This window comes from Salmo salar, chromosome 21, assembly GCF_965601325.2.
Source record: "Salmo salar chromosome 21, fSalSal1, whole genome shotgun sequence".
In the NCBI taxonomy this organism is placed as follows: domain Eukaryota; kingdom Metazoa; phylum Chordata; class Actinopteri; order Salmoniformes; family Salmonidae; genus Salmo; species Salmo salar.
The window spans coordinates 11,760,230-11,783,153 of record NC_138311.1 but is presented as its reverse complement, the minus strand read 5'-3'; the positions used below and the strand labels follow the sequence as shown (position 1 = coordinate 11,783,153).

The window sequence follows — 22,924 nt, the reverse complement described above, 5'->3', positions numbered from 1 at the left end:
AGAGAAACATTATCTGAGGGCAGAGATACGGGCGACAGCTGATGCATTGGTCCAGAGCCAGGCGGCATTGGCAGAGTGTCACTCGGCATTGGCGGATAGTCAGGCGGCATTGGCGGATAGTCAGGCGGCATTGGCGGATAGTCAGGCGGCATTGGCGGATAGTCAGGCGGCATTGGCGGATAGTCAGGCGGCATTGGCGGAGAGTCAGGCGGCATTGGCGGAGAGTCAGGCGGAGAATAACACGTTGAAGAGGGCGAGGAACGAGATGGAGTCACAATCCATGCCAGGCACACCTGTGAGCTCTGGAACCACCTCCAACAGGCAGAGTCAACATACCTGGTGGGTTTGTCAGGTTGTCGGTTCACCCTGACATTTCCAAACCTCTTCTGACAACAGAACTTGACCAACTGCTCACCAGGCACAGCAAGGGCCGTCCGGAACCATTATGCTGTTCTGCTATTCCAAGGATGTGTGTAACCGAAGAGAGATACCACGAGTGGACACAGAATACCAACTGGGATGGATTCGGAGGCAAATGTGGCTTACCAGTGAGCCTCCGGGTGTTCATCATTAATACTGTGTCTCAAAAGTGTCTGTCCATGACTGATGCAACCCGTAAAAGCATTAAAGACAGAGTTAATAAGTACTTGAGGTCACCGAGAAAGTCTGGACATGGCCTGCTCTCCCTTATGTAAGGAATTAGGCACTTTACCATGTTTACTACAGTATGTACTGTAGGCTATGTTTACTTGTCAGACTGTACAGTAACCTAATAAACAAATCCAGGCGGCTTAATTTTAAAATTCTTTAAATGCTTTATTATCCAAATGTTTAAAGTGCGTGTGGGTGACGTCATGCAACCGCAAAATGCCAAATAAAGCATATACTGTACAGTACTGTATTTCATCAGCATCTTTATGCTTTCATTAATAAAATTATGATAAAAATATTATTTCAAAATTATGAATTACTATGGGAATAAATATTACTGAATGACAGAAATATTGGAACAAAGTATGCTAATGAATGTAAACATTGTTGCTTACTGAAAAATACTCTTTCAAACACACACAGTCACGTTGTACAGCGCCATTATGGCTATTAGCAGGGCTATCAGCAGGACAATAGACTTGCCTAGAAGGAGGATAGGGGGAGAATTCTACCGTCAAATGTATTTCTTAGTTAGGTTGGCTGTTTCAGTTTAATTCACCAGAAAAGACAGAACAAATAATACAACAAAGATTGTGGTAAAACTCAAATATACTAATTGATTAAAAAAAAAATAATAATCAATTGGAACCATTAACATGTGGAAGGGGGAAAAAAAGTATTATTATTGTTACCCCTGTTTTTCACAAGCGTAGCAGGCTGTGAATTCCGCAAACAACGTTTCTAGGATGGGCTATTAGCAGGACAACATATAGGTCATATTGGTCATGGCGCTCGAATGGCGCAGTGGTCTAAGGCACTGCATCTCAGTGCAAGAGGCATCACTACAGTCCCTAGTTCGAACCCAGGCTGTATCACATCCGGACATGATTGGGCGGCGCACAATTGGCCCAGCATCATCCGGGTTAGGGGAGGGGTTTGGCTGGCTGGGATGTCCTTGGTTTCTCTCCCTCCAAAAACACAAATAAATATTTTGGCCTTCATTAATATTATTTTGGCCTTTATTCAGATTACAAATCACTCACTTTAGTTTTTTTGAAAACAAAATAATCTCCAAAATATTGTTATATATAGCCTACCCGCTGTGGTCAACTATTTCAGCTCCGTTTCGGGCTGCTCTGAGACAAGCATGGAGAAACAAAAATGTTCAACTATATTCCATGATATTCTTAAGATATATGTGTTGACTGAATATAAGCAAGTGATGTCTGCTAAATAATCAAGTTCATGGCACAGTCATATAGCCTCGGCACCTACATAAAGCGGAGTGACTCACTCATTCATGGCTTTGGATCAAAATAAATAAGTACCAACATTCTTTCTGATAGTCTTTAATACAGAAATGTTTTGGTTATCCTGACCTGGACACCATGTACAGTATTATAATAGCCCATTATGGGCTATTCACAGGACAATATACCTTTACCAAAACCTCTCTGTATTTTGATACTTTGTGCAAGGCAATTGATCAGCATTGAGAACTTTGTGGATGGGGCCTCCCGAGTGGGTCAGTGGTCTAAGACATTGCATCGCTGTGCAAACTGCGTTGCCACAGATTATGGTTCGATACCCATTCCGGCCGCCACCGGGAGACCCATGAGGCAGCTTTTGGTTTCTCTCCCTCTCCAAACAGAAATAAATCATTCTAAATAACAAACTTTCTTTATTTACAAATTAGTGAGAATGTCTCACCCCATGTTCAAGAATGGCCTTTTTCCTCGCTCACTCTAAGTTAAATGAAAACGAAATAATCTCCAAAATATTGTTAATTTTTAAACAATTAGATTATTTTTTATTCATTTGGAATGATATAAAAGCCCCTTAGATATTCTCACAGATCAGATTTTCACTAACGAAAAATTACCCTTCGATATTAATTTAGAATTCTCCAATCCTCTTATGCTCTAATTACTGTAGCCTACTCCCGACCATCACGTTGTACAGCGCCATATTTTCCGTTCCCTGAGGGTTTCGTTTTTCGTTTTTCTTGGAATAGAAACACCATAATATTAATCAAATTAATAAACCTACATTTCTTAAAATCAATTCCATATACTATGTTCTTACAAAAAAGGTAATGCCAATATTGAAGACTATCAAATAATTCTCAAAGATGCCCTCTGGTGGTCAAAATAGCACTAACCAGCATTAATGGTAAAAATGGCTGACAATTAAATAACGTGCCATAGAAATCTGCAGCAGCCCGCAAGGTGTGCTGCAGTATGACGCAACTTTTAGGCTTCTAACCCATTGCTTTCTACTACATATAATAATACGATTAAATTATATCTTTACATTAAAAAAACGATAGCCTACCACTTCATCTTCAAGAATAGGACTTGGAAATATGGATTTATAGATTAGCCTAATTGTTTTACCTGAGCATAACCCAAAAATGAAGGACTTATTAGCCAGCCCTACTCTGTTGCTTATGATTTTGTTGTCATGGAGGACTGATTGGGCTCATTGATTCAAGTTGAAAAATAAATTCTGCGCTCATGGAATGGTATGCTTTGAGCACTACTGAAAAGAGCTATTTACATGTCAAAATGAATGCCACATGCTGCATTTGCTATAGGCCTATTGTTTACCTTTTTGTTGGTGACACTTTGATATCTTGATAATATGCAGCTGTTTAAAGGGCAAATCCACAGATGAAACAATAACAAAACGGACTCCCCGCCTCTGTTTTGGTAAAAAGCAGAGGAATGGGTCTGGAGAAATGTAACCACTCTCAGATTAATAGACAGAGCTATGGATGCAAGGACTGACCATCCATATTTTTTTAACAATGTTATGAGGCTATACAGTGTTAACATTTATAATGTTTACAAACAGAGAAAAACAAGCTTATATTTTGGGTTCTCATGGAGTGTGACAGTTGAACTAAGCTCATGGGGCATTTCTAAGTTATATTCTTCAAGAATCAATGGATATATATATATATATATATATATATATATATATATATACTGCTCAAAAAAATAAAGGGAACACTTAAACAACACATTCTAGATCTGAATGAAATAAATAATCTTATTAAATACTTTTTTCTTTATATAGTTGAATGTGTTGACAACAAAATCACACAAAAATAATCAATGGAAATCCAATTTATCAACCCATGGAGGTCTGGATTTGGAGTCACACTCAAAATTAAAGTGGAAAACCACACTACAGGCTGATCCAACTTTGATGTAATGTCCTTAAAACAAGTCAAAATGAGGCTCAGTAGTGTGTGTGGCCTCCACGTGCCTGTATGACCTCCCTACAACGCCTGGGCATGCTCCTGATGAGGTGGCGGATGGTCTCCTGAGGGATCTCCTCCCAGACCTGGACTAAAGCATCCGCCAACTCCTGGACAGTCTGTGGTGCAACGTGGCGTTGGGGAACGGGCGAGCCAGTCCATAGCATCAATGCCTTCCTCTTGCAGGAACTGCTGACACACTCCAGCCACATGAGTTCTAGCATTGTCTTGCATTAGGAGGAACCCAGGGCCAACCGCACCAGCATATGGTCTCACAAGGGGTCTGAGGATCTCATCTCGGTACCTAATGGCAGTCAGGCTACCTCTGGCGAGCACATGGAGGGCTGTGCGGCCCCCCAAAGAAATGCCACCCTACACCATGACTGACCCACCGCCAAACCGGTCATGCTGGAGGATGTTGCAGGCAGCAGAACGTTCTCCACGGCATCTCCAGACTCTGTTACGTCTGTCACGTGCTCAGTGTGAACCTGCTTTCATCTGTGAAGAGCACAGGGCACCAGTGGCGAATTTGCCAATCTTGGTGTTCTCTGGCAAATGCCAACCGTCCTGCACGGTGTTGGGCTGTAAGCACAACCCCCACCTGTGGACGTCGGGCCCTCATACCACCCTCATGGAGTCTGTTTCTGACCATTTGAGCAGACACATGCACATTTGTGGCCTGCTCGAGGTCATTTTGCAGGGCTCTGGCAGTGCTCCTCCTGCTCCTCCTTGCACAAAGGCGGAGGTAGCGGTCCTGCTGCTGGGTTGTTGCCCTCCTACGGCCTCCTCCACGTCTCCTGATGTACTGGCCTGTCTCCTGGTAGCGCCTCCATGCTCTGGACACTACGCTGACAGACACAGCAAACTTTCTTGCCACAGCTCGCATTGATGTGCCATCCTGGATGAGCTGCACTACCTGAGCCACTTGTGTGGGTTGTAGACTCCGTCTCATGCTACTCTAGAGTGAAAGCACCGCCAGCATTCAAAAGTGACCAAAACATCAGCCAGGAAGCATAGGAACTGAGAAGTGGTCTGTGGTTCCCACCTGCAGAACCACTCCTTTATTGGGGGTGTCTTGCTAATTGCCTATAATTTCCACCTGTTGTCTATTCCATTTGCACAACAGCATGTGAAATTTATTGTCAATCAGTGTTGCTTCCTAAGTGGACAGTTTGATTTCACAGAAGTGTGATTGACTTGGAGTTACATTGTGTTGTTTAAGTGTTCCCTTTATTTTTTTAAGCAGTGTATATGTCCAGAAATGGACGTAGCAACTACAGATTTCCCCTTTAAGTCTATCAAAAGTGTGCTAGTTTGAGCATGTGTCCATTAGGCCTATGGATAATTTATTTCATCAGCATGAATTGGATTGAGCAATAAAAGCCCCACTTTTATTCCATAGGCTGGGATCCGCACTATGCAGCTGTTTCAAGAGCGCATATTTCACTGGCTGTCCACTGGTTTCGAAAACAAAGATTGATAGGCAGCTTAAACTTCTTGAATTCAACCATTACTGGGTTCAAATACACATTTGGATTTGTGAACAGCCATCCACAATAACAACAATCCATAAGGCGCAAATACTGTAGCTAAAAATGAGAGAGCAGCAGTGTGATTCACAATCACATCAATGCGCTATGTAAAGATCAATAATAAGTGATATCCGTATCGCCGTAGACTACACCACTGCTGTCATCCTTACCTCCAAGTGTTTATTCAAGTTGGATAATCTTTGGATGCCGACAGCAGTCACACCATTGGAAGACATAGCTTGGACTGTAGCCTACAAAAGCCTATTCCTGCTCTTTTCCCGCAATCCATCAAACACATTTGGTATATTATCATAGTGGTCTCTCGCTCAGGTGGAACAAACTTAAACTTGCACCTTTTTTCAATCCTGCTTTGAATGTCATTGAGAAAAGTGTCAAAGATTTTTTTTCTCGTAAACATCCTTTCCGAATTTCAAAGTAATCCTCAAAGTAATCATCTAGTTTTTCAAAAGTATCTGTAATCTGATTACAATATTTTTGTAATCGGTTACTCCCCAATCCTGCTCGCACATAAGAGGGAGGCTTGTGCTACAGCTGCTGCCACATACACAGATCAAATACACCGCTGGAACGCCGACTAAGCTGTTTACATGTCCTAACAATTCTAAAGATTGCTCAGAAAACCAGGTATTTTAAATTGTATATGCAAACTTCGATTATGAGCTTACGCTCATTAGTAGTCATACTGCCTTCTGCCATAATCAGTTTAATGTTGCATTATTCGTGTGTATGTAAGCATACTCATTGTTTCCCCCATATGCATTTAGCAGCAGCAATATATAATGAAGATGTATGGATGTAGGCCCCAGGAATGTAAGCCCCAGCAATTTTCTTTATGCAAAACCATCTAAGACTCAGATCATACAAAATAATGTTACAATTACATCTGAACTGTTTTAAATCGGAATTTGATCTATGGCCTTAATATTGGGTCAAATGACATTCATTAGGCCCGTGATTCATTATTCATTACAGCTAAATAATTTAATGTATTAAATTAATAGTTTAGTTCTAAAGCGATATAAAAAAAGCACTTTGAAGCTCATTTCTGAAGCTTCTATCTTGCAATAGGTCTACACAACATAGAAATACAATTGCTTTTACACAGCACACTACGATTCCCAGAGTGCATTTCAATTCCCAGGGTGTTAGGGCTGCTCGCTGGCTACTGTTAGCAAGCCCAGACAAACTCTTACCTTGTCGACTGTAGGAATTCATCGTAGGGTACCACTCCTGAGAAGCGAAACTGATGAAGAGGATGAGGACAATGGCCTCAGTACTCCTCTTGGGGGTGTAAGATGAACACCATCCGCTATCCGGCTGGGTGAACACTGCGAGGAAGACTATGATGAAGGGGGGGGGGGGGGGGGGGCGTCTCAAGGGCTCATTCTAGACAACGCAGCTTTCAGGGTATTGCCGTTGGCTTGCTTCTTCACTCCCATGAATTCAACCTGTCAAGGGCACATGAACACACAAGTTGGAGTGAGGTTAGTCATATGTGGACCAAATATGCTGCCGTTAAATAAATACTATATAGGCATATTACTTCACATATAATGCACCTGTACAAGCCTTTGTACAGTGCCTTCGGAAGGTATTCAGACCCCTTGACTTTTTCCGCATTTTGTTACGTTTCAGCCTTATTCTAAAATAGATTAACGTTTAATGAACGTTTAAAGAAACTATGTCAATCATTATTTGAATATGTTGGTAACCCGTTGTATAACAAAGTGATAATGCCCTCGAAGCCGGTGTTTGGAGGATATATTTGCACGGTTTGCCAGCCCTCGACCTCATCTCGGGCCTAACAACACCCATGCCAATATATCCACATTTATAAAAAATAAAAAATACAGTGCATGTCAGAGCAAAAACCAAGCCATGTGGTCAAAATAATTGTACCTAGAGCTCCGAGAAAGGATTATGTCGAGGCAAAGATCTGGGGAAGGGTACCAAAAAATGTCTGCAGCATTGAAGGTCCCCAAGAACACAGTGGCCTCCATCATTCTTAAATGGAAGAATTTTGGAACCACCAAGACTCTTCCTAGAGCTGGCCAAGACTCTTCCTAGAGCTGGCCACCTGGCCAAACTGAGTAATCGGGGGAGAAGGGCCTTGGTCAAGGAGGTGACCAAGAACCCGATGGTCACTCTGACAGAGCTCCAGAGTTCCTCTGTGGAGATGGGAGAACCTTCCAAAAGGACAACCATCTCTGCAGCACTCCACCAAATCGGGCCTTCGGGAAAGATGAACAGAGCAAAGTACAGAGAGATCTTGATGAAAACCTGCTCCAGAGCGCTCAGGACCTCAGATTGGGGTAAAGGTTCACCTTCCAACAAGACAACAACCCTAAGCACACAGCCAAAACAACGCAGGAGTTGCTTCAGGACAAGTCTCTGAATGTTCTTGAGTGGCCCAGCCAGAGCCCGGACTTGAACCTGATCGAACATCTCTGGAGAGACCTGAAAATAGCTGTGCAGCAACGATCTGCAGAAAAGAATGTGAGAAACTCCTCAAATACAGGTGTGCCAAGCTTGTAGCGTCATACCCAAGAAGACTCAAGGCTGTAATCGCCACCAAAGGTGCTTCAACAAAGTACTGAGTAAAGGGTCTGAATACTTATGTAAATGTGATATCTGTTTTTTATGTTTCATAAATTAGCAGAAATGGTTTTTTTTTAAACTGTTTTTGTTTTGTCATTATGGGGCATTGTGTGTAGATTGATGAGGGGAAAAAACTATTTGATCAATTTTAGAATAAGGCTGTGATGTAACAAAATGAGGAAAAAGTCAATGCACTGTATATGTGCAGACTGTCTCTCTTTCAGTCCTGTAGAATATTAGATATCATCCTGTACAAAAATAGTCGGTCTCAATTCTAACAGAGTCTTCACTACAAGGGCAGTTTGGGTTACACGTGCTAATAATGAGATCGCCTCCAGTCCTTCCCAGTACACACGGTGCCTAAAAAGGTGCCAATGCTGTCCACAGGCTAGGGCAAACAATGAGACAGTGACAGACTCACATACAGGCAGTTACACCCACACGCGCCACACACACACACTGCCCTCTCAGTAGAGAGAGAAGTACTTAACAATGAAAAGGTCATGCCTGTATTTAACCACAGAAATAATAACAGCCAAATATGGCCTTCATTGGAGTAGGTTAATAACTTATTCAGAAGACTGGGCCTGGGCAAAACCCTAGGCCTCGGCTGCAAAAGCAGCATCAAAGCCGGTCTTACTGCTATTACGCACAATATTAACATCACCTCCGACATTCTAAACAACAGTGTTTACTTTCCGGTGTCAACGATGCACATTAGTTCCATTGCTTTGGTGAGGCTACACGACACATTGTCTCAATATATCCCCTCTGCTCCAATATAATAGTCCAACCTGTCAAACAAGACAGCATTTAGTTGTCTTCACTCGCTATTTGACACACAATACATCATTTCCAGTCTTTCCGGCATGGCACACATCCCTAAAAACAAAACACTCTCAGGCTGCCCTCCGATTCGCCCTACTTCCCCCCCCCCGAAGTGTACACGTTCATGGATTTACAAGGAATGGACAGGTGTGAGCAATATGGTTAAACACATGCTTATACCAATCCAATGGTTTGATATCAATGAGGGAGCGTGAACAAGTGGACACTTGGCTAAGTAGGGTTGAGATTTGGACTGCAGCCCTTGAACATCTGCCCTTCTGTTTCCTCAATGCAAAAGGGTTCCAAGGTCAAGCAATTATTTGACACCAAATGAAAATCAGATTCGTGTTCAGGAGGGAGAAAACGTTTAGAAACGAGGAGGTAACAACTGAACTTGTGCAATAGGAACACAGATGTTAATTTACAAAAGGCTCTGCTACGGTATGTGCCCTACTTAGTTTAATACCACTCAGGAGGAACGGGTCAAAAAGACTTACCAATACTACAGTCTGTGCTGATGAGATCTCCTCAGTGTACGTGTGCATGCGTGCGCGTGTAATAACATATGGCCTGGAGGGATCCAGTGACATAATACTCAAAGTGACAATCTGGTAAGGGGGAGTGTTGGCTTGTCGTCTGATCTGCCGCGCCATGAGAGATTTCCCAGCGCACGTTTGCGCTGCTATAGTCAACCCAGCCATATTTTTTTAAAATCAGGGGAAGTTGGGGTCTGTCGCATATAAATGTCGTAACACATAAATGTCAAACCAAAGCCATATCATGTTGAGCATTTGTGAATAGACTAAGGTTCTTGACAAACAAGGTCATTATTTTACTGTAAAAGGCTAATTTGTTCTTAATGACTAACCTGGCTAAATGAAGGTTAAATAAAATTGTCAACACTCCATTGATGGCTCATATCAATATACATGAATGATTGAGTGAACTAATAATTATCTTGCAAATCTGTCTTAACATCTCCATCTTAAAGGCCCAGTGCAGTCAAAAACATGATTTACCTGTGTTTTAGATATTTCCACACTATGAGGTTGGAATAATACTGTGAAATTGTGAAAATTATGATAATGCCCCTTTTAGCGTAAGAGATATTTAAAAAGACCGCCTGAAATTTCAGCCCAATTTGGTGAGATGGAGTTTATCACCAGGCGGTAAATTAGTTAATAGACCAACAAGAAAGAGTTCCAAACCTCTCTGCCAATAACTGCTAGTTTTCAGCTTGCCCTCCCACTGAGACCACTCCCAGACAGTCCTAGCAAAAGTCTTGCTTTAGAAATTGCTCTTTTCTAAGAAGCTATGTTTTGTTTATTTTTGAGCAGTTTAATTTAAAACAATCACAGTAAGGTATTTAATTGTTACCCAGAAATGATTTGATATTAAGAGCAAAACGGCTGCATTGGACCTTAATGTTTCCAGTTGTAGGCCCTTTTGACCGACCAATTGGATAAGAAGTGCACATCAACAATATACAGGTCTGAAAATGTCTCCTCACTTGACAGAAATGTGTCTCTTGCAGCCAATAAAATAATTCATTTCCCCAGTGCTCCGAACTGTACCGAAGGTAATCATGTCTGCATAAAAATAACATGGGGTCGAGATTGCCAGTGGTAAACAACAATTAGGGCCGTGCGGCGCGCAAAATTAATCACTGAAATGTACTTCTGGTGTTCCACAGTTACTGCCTGCCTCTCGGGCCTAATTGAGTATGAATAATTCACTCAGGGACCACAATTAACGGTAGTGTATGTACATGCCTGCGCGTATGTATCGGGAAAATGACGCGATGGCGGCTTGACACGTTATTGTGTTTTTGTTGTGGTTGGAGTTTTTCTTCTATTTATTGACAGAGGCTGCTCCTGAAAGTTTTTGTTAAGGCAGGTGATGGCTGGGGTGGAGTGGAATGGGGGGATGGAGGCTTGGATAGGAACAGGTGAGCATTTAGGGTGCAAAGCCCCTCCCCAAAAATATTGTCTGGTGTGAGGATTATGGTTGTCTGAACTCATTGGTGCTGATGGCAGGGCACTTGGGAGACAACAGGGGAGAGGAAAGGGAGAGAAGGGAAGGCGGGAGAGAGTGGAGCCTGGCTGTGCTGAGAGGAAAATGACACCTTATCTGACATGACAGAACCCTCCCCATGTTGACACAATACTCGCTGCTGCATGCTCATGTTCTCAGAGAAAAGAGAGACGAGCTGTAGCCCGCAGGTTTCACATCAATCAGCAGTTTAAAAAAAGAATACAGGCACAAGCACATACAATCGCTGGGATATTGCTCAGTGTGATGTTGGAGTTCTCGTAGGGGCAGGGAGTGTGGTATGTGTTGGCTAGGAGAGCGTGGGGGCTGGGGAGGCTCGTATCTCAAAACTGAATAGGTACAAGTCTTGACCCTTTCAATGTGTAATAGACAGCAATGCCTCCAAAACTGACAGTTCTGTCGAAAAGTAAAACATTCTCAACAGTTGACAAGAACAAAACAGCCCTTGGAAATCCAACTGACTTCCCAGTTAAGGATTTAGTCCGACGTTAGGCAGTAAAAAACGCTTCTGACTCTACATGCACTTATTTCAAGTTATTATACTAAATATCTGCGAAATATTTTATGGTGGAATGCAAACAGAGGTAACAAATATTATTCCATGTTCTCGACAAAGCTTCCTGTAATCCACAAGTCTGAGATGAGACAATTAAAACTACATTAACATTCAACTCTGGCACTGTACTATAATTGGTGCTGTTCACAGACTAAACTACTCTTCACATTAGGCTTTCTGCCATTTTGTTAGCTACAAGTACCTTGACACCGATGTCTGTCAGCTTTAAAGCTTAGAACTGTCAAACTTTGTGAACACTAGACCCTTCTACACAAGAGCTATCATTTAGATTTCTTATCGAGGCGTTGTATAGAAGTCTAAAGTGGTGAAGACACTGTAATTTATACAATGGGCGGGTCTAATCCTGAATGCTGATTGGTTAAAACCACATTCCAGCCGGTGTCTTTACAAAAGTTGCCACCGGCTAAATCTATGATGTTAAAATGCCTATTTAATATGTTCCATCTGACTGCGCAATCCACTGTCTCATCAGCCCATCCAGGCAACTAATAAACTTGATCTCCACTATAAAAAGCAGCCAGTATGGCAATGGAACATTTAGAACGTACGACTGGGTCGCGTCCATAGATACAGAACAAAAAGACTGAACGACTGGGTCGCGTCTCTAGCAACCCTTGATTTGTGTCAGGACTATATCTTGTGGAAGGATGAAATAGTATGAATAAATGTATCAAATTAACATTTAATGAAACTATGTCAATCATTATTTGAATATGTTGGTAACCCGTTGTATAAAAGTGATAATGGTTATTCTGTTGTTGAACTTTAACATTCGCTGTATCCATTATGTTATGGACTGGCTGCATATACAGAGCATTCGGAAAGTATTCAGACCCTTTGACTTTTTCCACATTTTGTTACGTTACAACCTTATTCTACAATTGATTCAATCATTTTTTTCTCTCATCAATCAACACACAATATACCCCATAATGACAAAGTGAAAACAGGTTTTTTGTAATGTTGGCAAATTTATTACATGTAACTAAATGAAATACCGTAATTTCCGGACTATTGAGCGCACCTGAATATAAGCCGCACCCACTGAATTTAAAAAAAAATATTATTTTGAACATAAATAAGCCGCACATGTCTATAAGCCGCAGGTGCCTACCGGTACATTGAAACAAATTTACTTTGCACAGGCTTTAACGAAACACGGCTTATAACAAAAATAAATAGGCTTTAAAGAAACACGGCTTGTAACAAAAATAAATAGGCTTTAACGAAACACGGCTTGTAACAAAAAATTCAAAATTAGCAGTAAGCTTTAGTTGTCTTTTTGCACTGAGTCAATTCCTCACGCTGCTGTTTCCAACGTCTTATCATCGACTCATTAAGACCAAGCTCCCGTGCAGCAGCTCTATTTCCTTTTCCAACAGCCAGATCAATCGCCTTCAACTTGAAAGCTGCATCATATGCATTTCTCCGTGTCTTTGCCATGATGAGGGTGACAAAATGACTACCGTAATCAGAATGATGGGAAGTTTGAGAGTGCTCGATTTAATCTAAACAGTAAACAAAAAAGTTGTTTGACCTTAACCCGTTCGGCAATTTCATTGGTCTAATGATAGCTTCATGCCGCCAAAAAACTGAGCACGTCACAGAATGTGTTTTTTTTTTTGTTTTTTTTTTGAAAGCGGGAAACATCCATATATTAGCCGCGTCATTGTTTAAGCCGCGAGGTTCAAAGCCTGGGAAAAAAGTTGCAGCTTATAGTCTGGAAATTACGGTACCTTATTTACATAAGTACTCAGACGCTTTGCTATTAGACTTGTAATTGAGCTCCGGTACATCCTGTTTCCATTGGTCATCCTTGAGATGTTTCTACAACTGTCTATATAAAGGTCCCACAGTTGACAGGGCATGTCAGAGCAAAAACCAAGCCATGAGGTCGAAGGAATTGTCTGTAGAGCTCTGGGACTGGATTGTGTCGAGGCACAAATCTGGGGAAGGGTACCAAAAAAATTCTGCAGCATTGAAGGTCCCCAAGAGCACAGTGGCTTACATCATTCTTAAAAGGAAGAAGTTTGGAACCACCAACACTCTTCCTAGAGCTGGCCACCCGGCCAAACTGAGCAATCGGGGGAGAAGGGCCTTGGTTACCCAATGGTCACTTTTTCAGAGCTCTAGAGTTCCTCTGTGGAGATGGGAGAAACTTCCAGAAGGACAACCATCTCTGCAGCACTCTACCAATCAGGCCTTTATGGTAGAGTGGCCAGCCGGAAGCCACTCCTCAGTAAAAGCACATGACAGCCCACATGGAGTTTGCCAAAAGGCACCTAAAGGACTCTCAGACCATGAGAAACAAGATTCTCTGGTCTGATGAAACCAAGATTGAACTGAATGCCAAGCATGAATGCCAAGTCACGTCTGGAGGAAACCCGAAAGCATCCCTACGGTGAAGCATGGTGGTGGCAGCATCATGCTGTGAGGATGTTTTTCAGCGGCAGGGACTGGGAGACTAGTCAGGATCGAGGTAAAGATGAACGGCGAAAAGTACAGAGAGATCCTTGATGAAAACCTGCTCCAGAGCACTCCGGACCTCAGACTGGGGTGAAGGTTCACCTTCCAACAGGACATCAACCCTAAGTACACAGCCAAAACAACGCAGGAGTGGCTTTGGGACAAGTCTCTGAATGTCCTTCCGTGACCCAGCCAGAGCCCGGACTTGAACCCGATCGAACATCTCTGGAGAGACCTGAAAATAGCTGTGCAACGACGCTCCCCATCCAACCTCACAGAACTTAAGAGGATCTGCAAAGAAGAAAGGGAGAAACTCCCCAAATACAGGTGTGCCAAGCTTGTAGAATCATACATAAGAAGACTCAAGGCTGTAATCGCTGCCAAAGGTTCTTCAACAAAGTACTGAGTAAAGGGTCTGAATAATTATGTAAATGTGGTATTTCTGTTCCTATTATTTTATAAAATGAACTGTTTTTGCTTTGTTATTATGGGGTATTGTGTGTAGATTGATGAGGGGGAAAAATATATTTCATCAATTTTAGAATAAGACTGTAACATAACAAAATGTGGAAAAAGTCAAAGCGTCTGAATACTTTCCGAATGCAATGTATGCAGTCATTTCTCTCAAACGTTGCCTTGTAATCTTATAGTGCAGAGTTTACTTCCTGATTTTCTAGATGCTGATCAACCATGTGGTAAAACAAACATTATTACAGCATAAAATAATGAATCCCCAAAATAATATAGGCACATAACAGGTAGTGATGGGGAGGGGGATTTGATACAGTTGCATATATGATATATCGTATTGTATTAGGGAATATCGCAATATTATTTTTGTGCTGGTTGGCTTAGGGAATTTTCCTTCATAGCTTATTCTCCGTCTTCTTTTTAAATAGGGAGCCAATTTATTTTCAGCACTTTTATTTCTAGGACTGAACAAAACCTGTCTTCTCATGGCTGTTTTCTCATGGCTCTCTCTTGTCCCTCTGCAGCAGTTAAATGGTGAGCAATATGTTTGGAATCGCAATAAAATCACAGTATCAAATCGCAATACATATAAAATCGTGATGATTGCAATACATATCGTATTGGCACCTAAGTATTGTGATCGTATCGTGAGGTCCCTGGCAATTCCCAGCACTAATAATAGGCCTACTCATTAGTCCCTGTCTAGTTTAGGCGGAATCAGCTTTTTCAGTACAGTGAAGGACTAACTTTCAAAGTTTGCACTCAATCCTATTTTACTTTTAGGTGGCAGCAACACTGATAGACATCTGGTTAATAAAATAACATCTTATCCAGTTCTATAAATGTTAGCAGCAGAGTTAAACATCTCTTCAACAGTGCAATACTATGTCAGAAATGTGCTATTTTAGTTTACAAGTTCAGCTCACTGGAGAAGAAAAGACATGGGAAATGTAAATTCTGTCATGTGTAGGCTAAGTTCTCGTCCAAGCCTCAGCATTGAGTGGTTACTTACTCAACATTGACTATAAACTCTGCTCGGCGTGTCTCTATAGTGGGAACCCTGACACCCCGCCTTGTGCCGCGGCCACAAAAGCCAGTCAATTTTCAGCCAAACAAAAAGCAGGAAGTGAACACTTTCCCTGCCATCTACCGAGCCTTCTAAACGACATCCGTGTCAACTTGCCCTCTCTACCACCATTTTACCATCGCTGTCTCTCCTTTTATTTTCTCCTACCTTCCCTCCGCAATGTCATTAACCTGTTCTCTGCCATTCTCAAACTCACGTTACCACACTCACTCCACCATTCTTCCTCCATTTCTTCACATCTCCATAGTCACCGCAGCACTTTAACAAGCAGTAGAATGAGGGAGAACGAGGCAAACTCTGTTTACTGTGCCCCGCTGGTGAGGCGTAGGCGTCATGTCACCTTGTCTCCCTGACATTAATGGACCATTAGCATTCATTAGAGCGACAACGGCAACAAACAAGACCGTTCTAATTGACAACTCTGCATAAATGCCAATTCTTGGGGACTTTTTTAAATCGTCTGGAACAGGCCAAATAAACAACGGCCGGGTCTGAGTTCCGCTCAACGGGATGCTAAACTGTTTGTTAATAGGGCTGAGGGGGCAATGGGTACAGGAGGGTGAAGCCAGGGCTATTCTCAGAGCCCCCGGCACAACGGTCTGAGAATTTGTCTATTGGCTGAGTCATGTTCAGTGGGGAGAAAACGTTTTGAAATAGAGTGAAACAGGGAGTTACGTTCAGTTAGTATCTAATAGGTTCATTTTTGTTTTCTGTTGCAAATCATTTGAAAAGTTTGCTATGATGTGCACTACTGAACACGACCCTGGCATCAAAGCATGTCCTGTGAAATCTGATGAATCTGGCCAGGTGTTGTTACGGAAAATACACATAAGATTTAAAAAAATATTGCACCACCTCTCTTAAAACGTACCATACAATATAGCACACACGTTGACTATTTGACTAAGCTTATGAGGCATTTATGTGTTTTATTCTTCAAGAATTAATGGGTAAATATCATTGATTTATACAGTAAGTCGAAAAATGAATGTAGCAATTACGGATTCTGGCTTTAAACAGATTTTTATTCTCAGCAGTAGAAAACTTGGGTTGTTACACCATTCAGTCCCATTCCCTGAGATCGAGTTGTCATTAAGGAGCGGTCCTCTGTCAGTGCCAAGTTCTTGAAAGGCTGCTATGACCTTCTTCCTGTGAGGATTGGAATTTACGAGTCAGGAACGCCAGTCCTTGAGAACTGGAATGTGGAAAAAATTGCTTCAGCTAGACGCTAGGCGCAAGAGCACAGATTAGAGCTTGTATGTTTACTACTTAACTTGAGGCCTCTGGGAGAATCTCAATTGCATTTCCTTGATTCCTCATGTCCTCTCTCCTTCTCAAAACCCATTTGATGAGAAGGTCAGAGGGCCTTCCCCTTTGACCTTCTCATCCAATGGATTTTGGGAAGGAGGCGAGGAAAGAGAATGCAATGAATAAAGGCAATGCAATTGAGACTCTCCCTCTGACTCCAGTTTAGCTAACCCTGATTCACTGATGTCACCTCCTCACCTCATATACGAACTCAAACACACACATAGGCCTACAAATACCATACCAACACATAACCCCAATAAGTCAAGTTCAACACATGCAAAAACCAACAAACTCTGACATGCACATATGAACAATCACTAACAACATCATAACATGATTAATAAGGAACAGTGCATATTCTACTAATTACACAAACTACCTCAATTCCATGTATATGCAACAGCAATGCATATAGCCTGCAAAACAAGTATTGAAATGCTGTAAAGTTAAAGCTGCAATATGAAACTTTTTGGGAGAACAGACCAAATTCAAATAGAAATGTGAGTTATAGATCTGTCAGTCTCATTGAAAGCAAGCCTAAGAAGCAGTAGATATGTTCTATGAGCGGCATTTCTATGCTTCCCATTTTTAAGTTTAGTTTTTGCGTCTTTTACACCAGCATGAAACAGCTGAAAATACAATCTTTTTGGTTATTGAAAAGAAATTCCACAGCTGTTTAGATGGTACAATGATTCTCTACACTTTACATTGCTTGTTTATTCACAAACTGAAATTAGGCGAACTATTCGAATTTTATGGTGGAGCGATTTCTGCATATTGCGCCTTTAATACAATGTTACAGGTTTAAGACAAACTTAAAGGGGCAATTTGCAGTTCAAACACCAACAAACACCAACATTTAACATTTTGGAGTAGCCTTCCACAAAGCACAAGCCAATTTTTAAGCAAATATGACATCCATGCCATAGAACATTCTGGCAATTACTAGTCTACTAATTGAAGTAAACAAGATGTCACTGAGTAGCGTAAATCGATGTGAACAGCAGGATTTGTTAAATGTCACCTGAAAACATTGTGGGGAATCCGATATGGTAAATAGGGTCCACCCTCTCTGCCCAGAGTGGGTGAAAACACACTTTGGTGATGAAATTTCACTTCCTTATGTTATAAACTACATTTCACCAAGACATATGATTATTCGTTCTGAATTGTTCAGTGAGGTCTTTCTCTTACATACGATTAAGAAAATATCCCAAAGTCGGATTTCATAACCTTATTCATCCGGTAATAAGCACCGAGCTCTGCTGACAGAGTGGTGCCGCTTTCTCACAGCGACTTTTGAGGATTTTACATGTTGTGGTGGTCGTAAAAAATTAAATTAACATGACAGGAGCGGAGCGGAATTAAATGTAAAAGGCTTTGAAAATAAAAGGTGCTTTGTTGACATTTCACAAAGATATGCTTGTTTTTGTGAGAAATATTCTAAAAAAAATAACAGGAATTTCGCATTAATATAAAAAGCATATATTAAAATACTACATGTCACGTCTCAAAATCGATATCTATCTTACCAGTATTGGTTTGGGTGTAGTGGACTACATATCATTCAACTAGCAATTTAACTACATTTTGCAGTAGCTTGGTGGGAATTAAACTAAATTAAAATCTTTGTAGTGTTTTCAGTTGTTAATTACTTTTTTTGCCATGTAGAAGCGTAGCTAACTACTGGAAGTACACACTACTTTTTTGCTCTAATAAAATAGGCAAGAAGTAATAGGCAAGAATTTCCTTTCTTTTTCAGGATCAGACCTGCCTAATTCTTTCATAAAACATAGTTTTTTTTGTTTTATAGGCTAAATTACACATTCTGCTAACATCTGACTCCAGAGTGATCTGTTCTTTTAATTTGTAGTCTATGACATTTCACATTTAGATACGATAATTTGGTAACACTTTACATGATACCCAGCGCTATAACACGTTACGACACGGTCATAACCAGGTCATAACACTATCCTGACCCATATATTTACACCTGCAGTGACATATATTGCGTTATTTTAGGACACCTACATAAGTCTCAAAACCCACATTTATTCAAATGTGTTTTTTCCCTGCCAAGAAGTTTCCTTTCATTTGAAAGTTTGTTTCTTAAGTCCTTTGTTGTTGTTGTAATGAATTCTGTTAACAGTCATGTTTTTTTCCATCATATTTTTTAAAACGTTCAGAAAATACACTTTATGACACTGTCATGAAGCATTATGGCCATCCGGTGTAACTTTACTTGGACTAAGACAATACACTTCATGACACTGTCGAGAAGCATTATGACCATCATAATCATATAAGCCAGATAGGCATATCATGTACATGCCCCCTTATGTCAGTAGTCATCAGTCGAAAAGAGGGTGTCCAGCTCCAGAAATCGGCTCATCCCAGTCATCAGCAACAGAGTATTGGGGTAGGTGCATGTCTGACATCAATTTGTGGGCAATGATCATTTAATATGGTCAGTTTCAGAAAATGTTGTATAACATAAACAAGTAACCATAAAATAACTATTGTGGTAGGTTTTGACTCTCTTATGTAGGTGTCATAACCATCCATGAAATGATGCAATATACTGTATGTCATAACAGGTCTAAATACAGTGCACTTGGAAAGTATTCAGACCCCTTGACTTTTTATGTTACAGCCTTATTCTAAAATGCATTATAGTTTTTTCCCCTCATCAATCTACGCACAATACACCATAATGACAAAGCAAAAACAGGTTAACAGAAATGTTTGCAAAAAACCCCTGAAATATCAAATTTACATAAGTATTCAGACCCTTTACTCAATAATTTGTTGAAGCACCTTTGGCAGCGATTACAGCCTCAAGTCCTCGACACACCTGTATTTGGGGAGTTTCTCCCATGCTTCTCTGCAGATCCTCTCAAGCTCTGTCAAGGTTGGATGGGGAGCGTCGCTGCACAGCTATTTTCAGGTCTCTCCAGAGATGTTCAATCAAGTCCGGGCTCTGGCTGGGCCACTCATGGACATTCAGAGACATGTCCCAAAGCCACTCCTGCGTTGTCTTGGCTGTGTGCTTAGGGACGTTATCCTGTTGGAAGGTGAACCTTCGCCCCAGTCTGAGGTCCTGACCTCTCTGCAGCAGGTTTTCATCAAGGATCTCTCTGTACTTTGCGCCATTCATCTTTCCCCTCAATCCTGACTAGTCTCCCAGTCCCTGCCGCTGAAAAACATACCCACAGCATGATGCTGCCACCACCATGCTTCACCATAGGGATGGTGCCAGGTTCCCTCTAGACGTGAGGCTTGGCATTCAGGCCTGAGAGTCCTTTATGTGCCTTTTGGCAAACTCCATTCGGGCTGTCATGTGCCTTTTACTGAGGAGTGGCTTCCGTCTTTCCATTCTACCATAAAGGCCTGATTGGCGGAGTGCTGCAGAGATGATTGTCCTTCTGGAAGGTTCTCCCATCTCCATAGAGGAACTGGAGCTCTGCCAGAGTGACCATTGGGTTCTTGGTCACCTCCCTGACCAAGGCCCTTCTCCCCCGATTGTTCAGTTTGGCTGGGGCAGCCAGCTCTAGGAAGAGTCTTGGTGGTTCCAAACTTCTTCCATTTAAGAATGATGGAGGCCATTGCTTTCTTGGGGTAATTTTTTGTTACCCTTCTCCAGATCTGTGCCTCGACACAATCCGTCTCTGAGCTCTACGGACCATTCCTTCGACCTCCTGGCTTGGTTTTTGCTCTGACATGCACGGTCAACTGCGGGACCTTATATAGACAGGTGTGTGCCTTTCCAAATCATGTCCAGTCAATTGAATTTACCACAGGTGGACTCCAATCCAGTTGTAGAAACATCTCAAGGATGATCAACAGAAACAGAATGCACCTGAGCTCAATTTCGAGTCTCATAGTAAAGAGTCAAAATACTTATCTTAATAAGGTGTTTCTGTTTTTTATACGTTTGCAAAAAAAATATATACAAACCTTTTTTTGCTTTGTCATTATGGGGTATTGTGTGTAGATTGATGAGACATTTTAGTTTCATCCATTTTAGAATAAGGCTGTAACGTAACAAAATGTGGAAAAAGTCAACGGGTCTGAATACTTTCTCGAATGCACTTTATATGTGTCATGACAGTGTTATGACACTCCGGATTAGAGAAGAAAGAGTTCAACAGCTAGCCTTTCAGCATCCAGCCTAGCTGACGCAATGCTATTTTCCATATTTTTTACCACTTTTTTTTCTCTGTGGCCTTATTTTACTCATTGGTCAAAAAATGCGTTTATGATTGGACACCCTCTAATTAGCAACCAATACCAACTCTGCTTTGAAAAATGGTGACTTGCGAATTAACTCCATTAACTACACGAAATGACATACAGGGTTTCACGAGCTACAGATTTTTAAAAACGAATTCACACAAAAGTATAAAGTGCAATAGTGTCAATTTGTAACATGCATAATCAGCGATAACCCAATTATCTTATTTCAACTAGTTCCACATTGGGGAGCTCAAGTGATAATGTAACAGTTGTGTTGGTGGAATCTTACAGGACTAACGTTACATGTTTATCCGATTTGAGTATTGGACCATGGAGATCACCGTATTGCTTCAAAATATCGCCGGTCTAAGTAATGTAGCTACTCATAAAATACATTATGACATTAAGAAGTTATCTGACATTAAGATGCTACACACCCACCACTTTCCAAAGATATATGCAACTAGGCGATACTTGAATTGAAAAAGAAAGTCAAAACCATAGCTACCAAGAAATAGACCGCGATAACAACTTCACCTCGGTCTGAATAGAGTTGCAAATAATATCAAATCAAGCCAACATAGTTTAAATTGTCCAATCTCACAACTGCTGTATCGGATTGTCGTATTTGTGTAAAAGAAAGCTACCTGAACAAACGCCCTCCTGAATGTTGTGATTTCTATCCAGGCTCCGTATGCAGCAGCCCCACTCTATCGAACATGTAGAATTTAGGACCCGTTGGAGAAAACGCCAGTGAGAGAGTCATTCACAGATTCCGCCATACTGGATTTTGGCAAACCAATAAATCACGTGTCGTGCGCTATACCTCAGTGGTCGCGCTCTCCTGCATTTCCTTAGGAGGCGGGTTCACCGAATGATGTCGGTCGGCTTGTTTGACACTGGAGTAACTTCATGTTGCCACAGAATGCTGTTCAGGGTTGAGTAGGTTACTTTCTAAATCTGTAACAGTTACTAGTTACCTGTCCAACATTGTAATTAGTAACGTAATTTTTGGATTACTTACAATTACTATCCCCTTAAAAAGCATGGATACGCTACACGACAAAAATCTTAATTTCGTTGCCTTCTCGGGACGCGGGGCCGTGACCGAAGCTAGTTTAATGTGAGCGGTTCGGGAGACGCAATATGAGGGTGATCAGCAATAGCCAATGAGAGCTCGCAAGAGAAGCCAGTGAGATGAAGAAGTTGTTTCGCATCACCCAGAATGTGTAGACTCTCGAGCAGGAGCGATGACTAGGACAACTACTAGTATGCACTACTAGTATGCGTTTGTGCTTGCCAAAGTGTCAAGTTGTTACAGCTCTGACGTTCACAAACAAGCAATGTTATTCAATTCAAAATGTTGGCTAGATACAGTATTTCAACTCTGAATGGCAATTGTGAATGTCTGACTGAAAACGTGTGTTGTAATCAGTAATGTAACTTTTGGATTACACAAAATCAGTAACGTAATCTGATTACTTTCCCCTTAAGAGGCGTTAGAAGAAGACACAAAATGTATGTTACCAATTGAATGACATTCATTGCAGGATAAAACAATGTTAAAGTTTACATAGCTGGCCATATATGGATGTTACATTTTACTTTATGGGTTGATTATGTAGGCTTCGTCTAACCCATTGCTTTCTACTACATATAATACGATTTAATTATATCTTTACATTAAAAACAAAGTCTATCAGAATTCCAGTCATTCCAATCAATGTTTATACCCCTTGATCTTCAAGAATAGGACATGGAAATATGGAAGTATAGATTAGCCAAATTGTTTTACCTGAGCATAACCCCAAAACTAAGGACTGATT

General features: G+C 41.2%; 1 protein-coding gene across 1 annotated transcript in view; it reads right to left on the bottom strand.

Annotated features, from left to right (window-relative positions):
- The window catches only part of hdac4 (histone deacetylase 4), a 243,538-nt gene extending 221,312 nt beyond the window's left edge, over window positions 1–22,226 (bottom strand). The window contains exons 1-2 of the mRNA XM_014164296.3: window positions 21,746–22,226; window positions 6,663–6,917 (exon numbers count right to left, since the gene is read on the bottom strand). Of these exons, the coding sequence (XP_014019771.2) occupies window positions 6,663–6,684 (22 nt within the window). The 5' untranslated portion in view covers window positions 6,685–6,917; window positions 21,746–22,226. The remainder of the gene's footprint in view (window positions 1–6,662; window positions 6,918–21,745) is intronic.
- Between the last annotated feature and the right edge of the window lie 698 nt (window positions 22,227–22,924).